General features: G+C 37.6%; 1 protein-coding gene across 8 annotated transcripts in view; it reads right to left on the minus strand.

Annotated features, from left to right (window-relative positions):
• Positions 1 to 12008, minus strand: part of STAG1 (STAG1 cohesin complex component) — a 202188-nt gene that overhangs the window by 129862 nt on the left and 60318 nt on the right. For 7 of the 8 annotated variants that reach the window (XM_069791855.1, XM_069791854.1, XM_069791852.1 and 4 more), the window contains one exon: positions 10713 to 10877. In XM_069791855.1, coding sequence (XP_069647956.1) covers positions 10713 to 10877 — 165 coding nt within the window. Of the gene's footprint in view, positions 1 to 2915; positions 3013 to 10712; positions 10878 to 12008 lie in introns of those variants that run through there. The other variant, XM_069791857.1, reaches the window with a different exon arrangement.

A 12008-nucleotide genomic window follows, 5' to 3' on the forward strand; every position in this document is an offset into this window, starting at 1 on the left:
GCTGCTTTTCCTGAGTCTTAATAACTAGTTCACCAGCATCTGTGCATTGCCCACAGTCTGGCTTCACATAAAACATTCCCTGTACAAGCAAGGCTGGCCTGAGAGACTCCTTTCCACATTCAGTCTTACTCCTGTTTCTTGCTACAACATACTGCCCCTTCAGCTGTACCACTGCAACTGTTTCTAAACTGTACTATAAATATCACCAGTGAACCCATCTGGACTAAAAAAAAGGGGGAGTAGAGGGGAGACACCTGCAGGAATATCTTTCAATTTTGTTTCTGCTTCTTTTAAACTATTATTTAATTGATTTTTGCAGCACTACCTTAAAACCATAGCATCAGTGCAGCTCATCTCCCTTCTGATACGTTTTGTCTCTTCATACAAAAAGAATTGTGAGGCACATGCTATGTCCTTGAGCACTAAGGGCCCACTCTGTCCTATCTAGTATAGTACTGGTATTTTCAACTCAGAATCATAATGCAATTCACAAAAAAATAAAGACAAGCAGCTGATCTCAAGACTCACGGACCAGACTTGAGGCAATGCAGAGTCTTTAGTGGCAGCAGTAGATAAAGAAAGCAGCAAAATCAGAGCGAAGGTTCTGAGCAGGGATAGCAGGCAAAGACTGCCTCCTGTGTCGTCTGGACCTAGCAGAGGATTGACAAAGCTTTAACTAAAATTTTGAATGTTTGGGTAGGATTCATTTTACCTAACTTCACGTGCACGGCCTGTGTAGTCACACAAGGTAGTCACTCCCTTTATATTCAACATAGTGCGTATGTGTGTGCACACATGCATACATATATATAGTCAATATATTGTCAGTGGATTTGTCAGCATAATTCATCTGTCTAGAGCAGGTATGCACAGTGAGATGAGATGGCTTCTTCTTAAAAATGCTCATGATTACACTAAGTAGATCTCCACTGATTGTCTGAGGAGCTTAGGGTAACAAGTCACGTACAGGCACCTGACCTGTCAACATCAGCAGAGAGTCACACAAATTGTATTCACTAATCCCTAAAAACGAGAGGGGTATTTTCAGTGTATCAAAATCAAAATAACACCCACAGATCTGCATCATTCAACTCCTCATGCACATTTGGCATGCTTGTTGGTAAATTTTTTTAGAGATTACAGTTTAAGGCAACAGGAGATAATGAAGCCAGACTACATATGCTACAACAGTTGGAACTTAAACTGTTGACTTTTGATGTAACAGAAAAGAGCTATAAAAAGTGAAAACACTAGGATGAAAAAAAAAAAATTATACACATCAGACCTAAAATAGAGACAAGTATCAACTGAACCAAGAAAAATCAGCAGTAATCCAAACACCAGGAAAAAGGTCGAATACAAGTGAAAAAGAAATCAAACAGGCAATAGTGTAGCAAATGGTGCAACAAGCAATCATTGCCAGAAAAGGAATTATTTTGCATAAACATGCACAGAGGGAAAGACTCCTATTAAAAACAAAGATTTCTAACCAACAGTGTACAGGTTACAGAAAGCCCTCCAGAATGATTTTATCCTATTAGCAGCCTCCATGCAGTCACCCCATTTTCAAGAGCTTCTCAAACATAAGCAAAGAGCAAACTCAGGGCAACAACCCACATATGGCCACCATCTTGCCAGAGATATCCTGCCCTGCCCCCTCTCTGTCATCTGTCCCAAACACAGAATTGATATTGCAGTGAAGGCACATGTGGTAACAGGAGGAGGGAAGGACCAGTTAGCCCTTTGGAAAGGAGGTAGCTACAGGTGGGCTCCATCCACCAGAAGAATTCATCCCCACAAGAGTCTTGTTGCCTACTTCTGCAAAACACTTACAAAAGATGGTAGGACTAGACTGCATGAGTCGTTCTGGTGGTACCCATCTGCTTCCAGAAGTTTTTTACCTTCAGATGCAGCAGAGAGCATGGATTTACTATAGGAAATGTGCACTTGCATGCTGTGCATGAAAAACATGATAAATTCAGCATTCCTGGGAAGCACAAGATCTACAGTACATGTGCTACAGCACTCTGCCCAGGTGCAGGAAATCCACGCTTTTGGGATTCACCAAATTCAATGCACGTGCAGAAGGAAAAGGCTCCCTTGACAACAAGGTTATAAAGCACAGCAAATGAGAAATTGCGCAAAAAACTCTGTAGCTTCTCATCTTCTTTACCAGATTGGAGTAAGGCAAGGAGTATTAGAACTAAATTTTAAGCAAAGTAAAAAATTATCTAGCTCAGTTACATAAACCCTCAAGATTACTCCAGTAACACCCACATGACCCTCTTTCACTCCCTGCTGTCAAAACCCAGCTATTCATGCATATACACATACACACACATATATGAACATATATATAGATATATATACACATAGATGCACCACATCTCTGGGTCAGTTGGTGTAACAGGTCCATACAAGTACACATTACAAAAATGAGACTCTTAAGCATTTTTTTTTAATGTGAAAACACTTCTATTCTTACGACAACTGAGTGAAACATCAAGGTCTTCTGCAAATGGCAGATGATGTATAGCACAAATACATAGTCAGTACAGAGATTTTCAAAAGCCCATAACAGCTTTCAAGAGAATCTCACAGAAATTAACTCTCTGGTGAATCTGTTTTAAGAACTACCATGCAGCATAATTTGAAGAATATGCCAAACAGGAAAGTCTATAGAAATAAGGAACTTATATAAAGTCAAGCAAGCAGCAGAATAGATCCATAGTCTGAGTAAACAACTTAAAATCAATCACAGAGACTTGCAGATATATTGCCCTTCACATCTTAAAGTCTGCTAAAAGATAAATACGAACATTTTATAGTATTGAAGAGAAACAGCAGCTCAGATTGCCAGTAAAAGCGAAAGTCTGATGCAATGAATGAAATAATGAAGCTAGTTATCTTATTACCTCCTGGAGGCTTTACAGCTATGAATCCATTTCATACTCCTTCAATGCAAGAACATTACTACATTTAGGAGCATTAAGTACTGGAGGAACCCAAGGGACTAACTGCAGATGGTACCTTGCCAGCTCATGTAAATTAGCACAGACCCACTAAATATTAACGAAAGTTTTTTTCAACAAAAGCTACTTCACAATTTAAATTAAGTAACAATCTGGCAGTAGGGCTACTAACACAAAGTGAAAACAAATGACGTTATATACAAAGTGCATGTTCAAGTGTAGTCAACTGTAAACCAAGGCAAATCAAATATAAAGAACATTTAAATAATTTGCCATTTCATACAACTGATCCTGGACATGCTTCATTTGCAGTGAATATGACAGAAAAAAAATGACTCTAGAATGGGTGCGCAGCATGTTTACATTAGAGGTAGGAAAAAAAAAACCAAAATCAAAGCTTATAGTATATCTTCTGCCAAAAACCCAGTTACTTAAATGAAATTTGAAGCTTGTTAAAACAAAAGAGGAATGCACAGTGAAATTAAAGATGTTAATTATCTGTATAAAGAACAGCCCAAAGAGAAGATAAAAGCTAGAAAATATGCTTTAACAGACAGTGAGAAGAACTTAGAGTACACTGAAAATAGGAACACGGGGAAAGAAAGGCAAGAAGTGAAAGGCCTATAATGCTCTGTGTGAAAGGTATTTTTAAGTGAATCTGTGCAGGTTTTTTTAAAAAGAATAAAAGTTTTTTAAGGTTAAATTTTGTGAAGCCTGAAGTAATTACACAGACAGGTACTGAGGAGAAGGTAGTTCCTAACACGTCAAAGTATGTGCAATTTAAGACTGTGCATTAGACTTGAAGATGACTGGTTGCATTCCAAATAGCAGGCAGTAAGTCTAATATACACTCATTGAAAAACCTAGTATAAGGTTGATAAGTAAGAATTGTAGATTGAGAAGCTGCCATTTATTCTTTTTCCTCAAAAGATGGTCATTTTAAATTACGAAGGAGTTCACACTTTACTAACACCTAGCAAGCACTTTCTGAAAAGCCTTCTTTCACGTGGATTAAAATCATAGGAACTACTGAAGATGAGCACTCTTGCCACAGCAGATCCGCACTGCTCAGAGCTGCATTTCCTCGCCTGAGTCCTCAGAAACGATGGGTGGACCATCCAACGGCCTCATACCAAGTAGATTTTCTACCGTGGTACAGTATTTTTGTAGGTGCTAATCTCTCACAATTTCCAAGGGGCTGTGTCTGTTTAAGCTGGGCCAATCATGGGCACAAATGGTTCTGAGATGCTACAAAGCATCAAAACTACTCATATACGTTGAACATGAGAATTAAAAAAATCCTCAGAGGAGTGCAGAAACAAAATCAATTATTCCAGTAAGAGACTCCCCATCAATTTATTAAAAAACACAATTCAAGTTCCTTTGCTAGCACAATTTGTAAAGGGTTCACAGATCAGCCCAGACACTTAAAAAAATGATGACATTCTGGAGAGTAAGAGACTTCTCCAGCGGTAAGTGTAATGGGTATTTTCAGGTACAAATGCTTTGATACACTGCACTACTGGCACATGTGTTCACATTAACAGGAAAATCATCCTACATCTTATTACATCACAAGGGAAAAGAAGTCTTGTGTGACGACTGCAGAAGAATTCATTTGGTATTAAGGGATACCCTTCTAATTAATTAATGGTTCATCTGATGGCTAGATTGTTCCTGGTATAACAAGCGTGAAAACATCTACCTAGTTTTGATTTTGTTTTTCTTTTAGTTCAGTAGCATACAACCAAAGGCAAAGCAAGATTAGGCTGCAGAAGAAATCCATCTAGCAGTATGAAAATTAAATACTAGTTTAAATGTCAATAATAGGTTGCAGTTATTTTACCCTGTAAACTTTAGAGAATGCATGCTTAAACTCCTAAGTTTTTGAGACACTTTGGGGAAACCCAAAGTTATTACCCATCCTCCAAGTCAGAGAATACAGCATTGTTAAAATACAACAAAGGACAATTAAACTAAAACATGCCTTTAATACAAAAACCATGGATAATACTTAATATCGTATGTCTGTATATTGTTAATCTTCAAAGACCTTCACTCCCAGAAATAGCTGAGGTAGACTCAGAGACACTATCCAGCAAAGAGGATTTCTAGTAGGGAGAAGAGACAAACTCAGGGAAGAGAAAGCCATTGAGGCTACCGAGAAGACAGACACCATATTCACCCTGAGCTGCAAACAGTCACAGGTAGGGAGAATTCCCAAAATACATTTTTGCCTTCTTACTCTCTTTCTTAATTGCCGTTGTCAGAGACAGGATATTGGACTTTTGGTGTGATCCAGTTACAGCTGCTCTGATGTTTTTAAGCTCAAGTATGTATGTAAAAATATATATGTAATTCCTCCTAATTAAGGTAGATATGGTGACGGTTATACAGTCATTCTAATCAAGAGTAAGTGTGAGCTGCTGCCAGAAATGAGCTGAATCAGGGAGCTGATCCAGCTGAAAAAAATCCACCAACTTAGGTTCCAGTTAAATCTATTTCTTGGTGTGACTACAAAACACACAAGAAAAGTGTAAAAAAACCATCAGCTGTAGGTGTGGGAAAAGGTGGGACCAATCTTTTCAACAGCAGCCTCGGTTTATGCAGGATTAAAGCATGCATGTAACAAGTCTTTCTAACCAGAACCACTGGAAGGACTAAGGAACACTGAGATTACCTATACTGCATAATGATTACATGATTAAAATAATTGTGAGATAAAATTCCAGGGAATTGAGAGAAGTAAGCAAAGCAAAGCTTAATCCATGCCCAATGTGTTAGGAACCAGCTAATAAAACTGAGCAGTCACTGCAGCTTGCTCTACTATCAACTTACTTCCCTGGGAGAAGTCAGCCAAAGGAGCAGCCTCGCTCTCTGGGGAAGGGGGGGGGGCACCAGATGCCTTCTGCAAGGCCAGTGCCACCTCCTGCTCCACATTCACCAGCCCAGCTCCTCGCTGCAATGACCAAGGTACCTGTGACTGCCAGGACAAGGAAGCAGCTACTGCAGCGAGACCTGAGGAGGAACGATGATGTTCACAACTTTGGCTCTGCCTCTACAGTTGCTAAAGTTGGCCCCCCGCAACTTCTACTTAACTGAAACCAATACCACTATACCTATAAACAAATGTGGGTTGTAAAAGAAGCTCTTGGCTTAATACAGGAATGGGTGTAATTCCATGGTCTGAGCTATGCAGGGAGGTAGTATACAGACCATAATGGTCTATTTTTGTCCTAAATGCTATGAAAATACAAAAATTACTGAAATTATACAGGATATGCCATATTAACAAGATGCATGAAGACATATCAGCTCTTTGGAAGAACTCACTATCTTGCATTTCTTGTACAGATCATCAAATCTCAAAGTGACAGAAAAAGATACTGGACGTACTAGGAATTTCAATCAGAAAATAATTTCAGATACAGATGTTGATGACTAAACATCATCCAAACCCGATATGTTATGATAAAAGGAACTGGCAACCACACCAGTAAAGATGCTACCACTGAAAGAACAAAAAACGACCACTGCTGAAAGTGGTGAGAGTGTTTCCCTTACCTCTTTCATATTATTTCCAACAGATCAAACATGTAATTACAAGGATGCATACCCTTTACTTTTGCACCTCAGCCTGCAATAGACAGGTGGATAAATACTGAAAAATCAGTATAAGATTGAAAAGAATATTGAAAATATTGTTAACATTTCAGAAATATTTTAAATTAATATTAACAAAACATTTTTAATCCTATCAGATAGGCAACTGAAGGGAAAAAAGGTCTCATGATGTTCCTGCTCTGATACTCAAACTTTCTAGCCAGTGTAGTACTGTGAGCAAGAATCACAGCTTGTCAACATGAGCCCCGTAGGTGCAAAGATGACAAAAATCTGAGGAACTGAATCACAAGAAATAAAAAACCCTTCCTCTCATGACAGGGTAAGCAGTGCTACAAATACAGCTTTACTTGAACAGGGAGGGAACCTTAAAGGACCCAAATCCATGCGTGCCAAGGTGTGCAGACAAGAACAGTGAGGAACCACATACATTCTCGATTTCTAGAGAGACAAAAAAGAACTGGTGGCACAATGAAAAATTCCATTTCAACATACTAGAAAGCTTTCTTTCGATACATATCCTAAAATGCTTGTTGGTATATAATGGAGTCATATTTACTCTGAACCATGTCTAACCGACACCAAGATTACTTTTATTACTGAGCATAAGCAGAGGGGTCAAATATTTTTTTCAAAATCAGCACCTAATCTGTAGTGAATTGCTAACTTCAGTTAAGGGTAACTTGTAATACACATAATACTACAGAGTAATCAAGCTGTAGATCTGTTCATGTTTTGGTATTTAACTCCTCTTACCATTACTGATTATTCTCTCTGATGTTCTGGGGGAGGCAGAAATCCCCTTTGCACACAAGAAAGCAGAACACTTCTATGCTTAGTTTGACCAACACAGAAGTACAAACTTCATTAGAGCTTATTGGTCATAATTTACTCATGAGAAATTTTCAGACTGAGGCCTAAACAAAATTTGACATCATCACACGCTCTTTATTTCACTGCCAGCTTAACCCAGGGTCAGAGACCAATGCAGAAGTGCCTATGAAGATTTAAGCTACAAGTCAGCCTCTGTACTGGGGGCTCAGCTGGAGCAGTGGAAGTTCACCCACACCCTTCATTCCCATCAGTGTAAACTCAGGCAGTTCAGCACATGAGAAATGGTGATTAGTCTGTTCCGCCTGTGGAGGTTTAGAGTGGGGAAATAGAGTGGGTATAGCTGTCTCCATAAAATCATTCAAGGAAAAAATAAATAAATGAAAGAGACAAATGATAAAAAGTGGAAGAGTATCATGTTTGCCTAAGAAAAAAAAACCAGAGCCTGAAAAAGCTCTATGAACAGCCTTAATGGACTAACAAAACGTACCTGCAGAAAACATGAGCAGCAGGTCATATCACGCTTCATACACAGAGAGCTGCTGACAGAAAAACTTCTGAAGCAACTAGCTACAAAAGGTTACAGCACAAATTAAAAAACAGTGACAACAATCTGATACCAACTTAATGTGGGTATCAAATTGATTTATATAGTTCAAATGAGACCTAACACTGACACAACTAGCACTTTGTAAGAGAGGCAAAGATTTATATGCAAGGAGCAGCTCTGAAACTATGTATACTTGAAATACAAAATATTAACCTAACCTTGTTTCCCTAGAAGAATCAAACAGCAATAAGCTTGAAGAGTAGTAAATGAATCCTGCTATGAGAACGAAAATAGAGGACAAACTTAAATTTGAATTCAGCTACAGACTTCCATGAGTTGCAACGCAAAGCCAGAAAAAACTAACAACTGAAATGCATCCTGAGAGCAAACAGCAGGAGCAGATAAATCAGAAATGAAAGCATGTGATTCCTGTGTAATCTCAGAATCTATCAATTTAATTTTTCTGGGTTTTCATTGCTGGAAGCAAACTTAATAGTGTTATAGAAAAATGTTGGTTCATATTACAGGGAAAGAACTAAGTATTGAGAAATAATAGGTTCTAACAAATATAAATATATGGCACTTGTCTGAAAATTCACAGTACTGACAAAATTGCTAAAATTGGCCACAAAAAACCTGCAATGAAACTATGAAAAACAAAAATGCCAAGTATTCCTAATTGCCACATCAAAATCCCTAAGCTATTATGGAAAAAGTATAAAGACTCTAATAAGTTTGGTTTACAGAACATTGGTTTCACATGAGATTGTAGTCCAGAAGTGCAAGTTAAAAAAATATTAAATCACATTTTGATTTCAGCCTCTTTCCCACTATAGGGTGTCTTTCTTTCTTTTGGGGGGGGGGAATATTTTTACCAGTAGTAAAATTTCCAAAGGTGCACAAGTGACACATACTCTTGAAATTACAGCTGAAGTAATTTATGCCTGTTTGCATCCCAGGCCTATTTGCATATCATTTCTCCACTGCTTAAAATGTGCTGTCTATTTCTTTCTCATATATGTACACTGGACAAATTTTAAGCATGTGCATGCACATGTGTATATGCACATGTATATATACACAAATATACAGACACATACCCATCTATATATGCATATACAAACACTAAATTTCTCAAAACAATTCCTTCATATTTGAATTCCAAAGGTTTCTTAATACAAACATGCAGACAATTTCTTTTTAGAATTTCATCTGCAGAAGACTTCTGATGGCATCTCTTTTGAAATACATGAAATGTATCAGTCAATTCCACACACACACAGAGTCATCAAATATCAAAGCAATCATTCATTCCTTTTAATTTGGCTCCTGCAAATATCAATAGCTCTAAGACAAACATACTACATAAAGCATATTTATTGTATGTTCTGTACCACAGTAAAACCAGAAAATAGACTCCAGATGTTTCCTCAAATCCTGCCAAAAACAAAATTTGAAAAAGCATTGAAAACCGAGCAAAGTTCGAAGCCCTGACTTAAAACATTTAGGAAGAAGAGGCACAAGGAATCTGTAGCTTTATTAGGAGTAAATTTGTTCTGTCTTCACCTATTAGATAAGAAGGGTCAATCCTGAATAACTGTAAATACAGCAACTATGAAGAATAAAAATTCTCATTTTCTTCCTGTTTATTACTTCTTTAAAATTACATCTCAGACCTTCCACAGATTTGAGACTGAGAGAAAATTTTCAACAACTTTCACTCATTTGGAAGGCTAGATCCCTTTGGGAGTTAATTAGACTTAGCTTCTAGCTACACTAAAAGTAATACTGAAAATGGGACTTGGCCCCTAATTTTCCTAATTTGTAATTTCCCCATGTTAGTTAGCACCACAAAGTCAAAACAAAGTAACTGATATTGCATGAGTCCTGTTTTGTTGAAACGCAAAGTAAAGGAGGTTTCCTCAAACAATCCTTTGGTAGGAATGACTGTAGGCTTTGCACTGCACCAGATGAAGTGTTTTGGGCCCATTGTTTCTCATTTGAGTGCCAAAAACAATAACTACAGCACAGCAGCTTACTAAAAGCATGTAAGTACTGTCAAAACCAACCATCTTTAGAAGTTCTTGAGGTGGGGACTCATCTGGCCCAATAGATCCTGTAAGACCTCTGAAATTGATCCAAACATAAAGGAGTAAGAAACACTTCCAGAGGCAACTCACTACAACTATCTTAGATACTTATTTTACAATGAAAAATTTGCCTTCAGGATGTGTCCATCTTTGTCCCTCAGGCACAGAGGAAGTCTAGGCAACTAGTTTAGCGTTCATCTGCTGCTCTGGTGGGGACAGCAAGAAGAATGCAAGCTGCAGTGCAAAGTACTCAAAACGGCTTGTGTCAGCAGGTATTTATGAAAAAACAAGCAAACAAAAAAAGCCTTGGATCCATCACTAATATCATATACTTTTTCCTCATATAAAACTTATTACCAGATATTCTTTAATGGACTGCTTAATACTAACATGTATTTTCAATTTGGAAGTAATGAACAAAATAATTGGGAATTTGAAATACATGACTTTCTGATCTGTCTCTTGTCTTTCAGAAGTATCAACTCAACCAAAGCACATTCTGTCCCTTACTTTATCATACACAGACAGTCTATTGGACCAATACAGGTTATGAAAAAATACAATTGTTTACAAAAGCGTAGCTTAGACTGAAATCCCACAGTCAGGATATGCTGAATTATGAAGGGGTAACACAGTTAGTTATTTTACCTGCATAGCACTCTTTCCCAGCTTAACCACCTCAAACAAAGTGACAGGGTCCCCTTCTCCATTCTGCTGAGGGTGGCCATTAGCTCTTCCACGACTTGCTCCTCTAGCTCCAGATTCAGAACGACCTTTGTCTGCTGGAGACTTCCGAGGTTTCTTAGTGGCAGACTGGGCAAAGAAAACCAGCAGAACAAAAATTTATTATAGCAATATCTGAAATCACTCACTGTATCTTTATAAATTATACATAAATTTTACACACACATTTATACACTCAAACATGTATATACACACAAGTATCACAGAATGAGCCAGGCTGGAAGGGATCTCAGGAGGTCTCCAGCCTGACCTCCTGCTCAGAGCAGGGTCAGCTATGAAATTCAACCAAGTTGCTTAGGTCTCTTTATCCAGTCAGATACACATATTTTTATTTATCAGTAGTTGTTGAGGAACAACTTAAAAGCCACCGTCATGTCAAGGTAAGCAGCGGTGAATTTCCAACACTGAGTACCAGTTCACATGAATACCCATATTAGCCTTATTCAATACAAACAGATAGTTGACAACATGACTAAAACTAGATAAATAGTAGCAAATTACAGACAGGACAGCAAAAGTGTTTTATGCTGGCACAGAAAAACTTGTAGAATAACTAATGATCTTTGGAAGACAGTAAGTTATTAAAAATACCCTTGTCATGTTAATGTTCATTTTTCTGCATTTTAATTTTTATACAACTTTTATAAGAAACTGTGTACATAAAAAGTCAGCTCTTCAACTCAACTCAAATTAAGTCACTGACTTTATAAAGCCAGATTTAGTAGATCATCATAATAGCCCCTTGCTCCAAAATTTTATGAGTTATAACATTTTCCCTGTGAATCTAAATTATTTAATGTAGATTTTCTCTAGATTTTTCAAACTTATAATCAGGTGGTATAGATCCCACTTGTGAGAAGTAACCTAGTGAACAGTTTGCTCTTAATTTAAGTCACCTTATGCAAAAAAAAAAAAAAAAAGAAAAAAGAAAAAAAAGTTTCTGGGAAAAATAACATAAGATCCCTGCTATGGTCTTACTTCCATATTCTATTCTTTCTCCCTACTGTGAGGCAGACAAAAGCATAAGCTGCCACTGTCCACAGAACAATGAACCTATTTTGAGGAATAATGTTAAAGAAAACAACACGCAAGCAACTCAAAGATTACATTTAGGACAATATCGTCATGGTACCATTTCCTTGAGCATACAGTTTCTATTAAAGCTTTTAGCAAAGAACATGAAGTCAACATTTCTGGTCG

This window comes from Haliaeetus albicilla, chromosome 9 (genome assembly GCF_947461875.1).
Source record: "Haliaeetus albicilla chromosome 9, bHalAlb1.1, whole genome shotgun sequence".
NCBI classification, from domain to species: Eukaryota; Metazoa; Chordata; class Aves; order Accipitriformes; family Accipitridae; genus Haliaeetus; species Haliaeetus albicilla.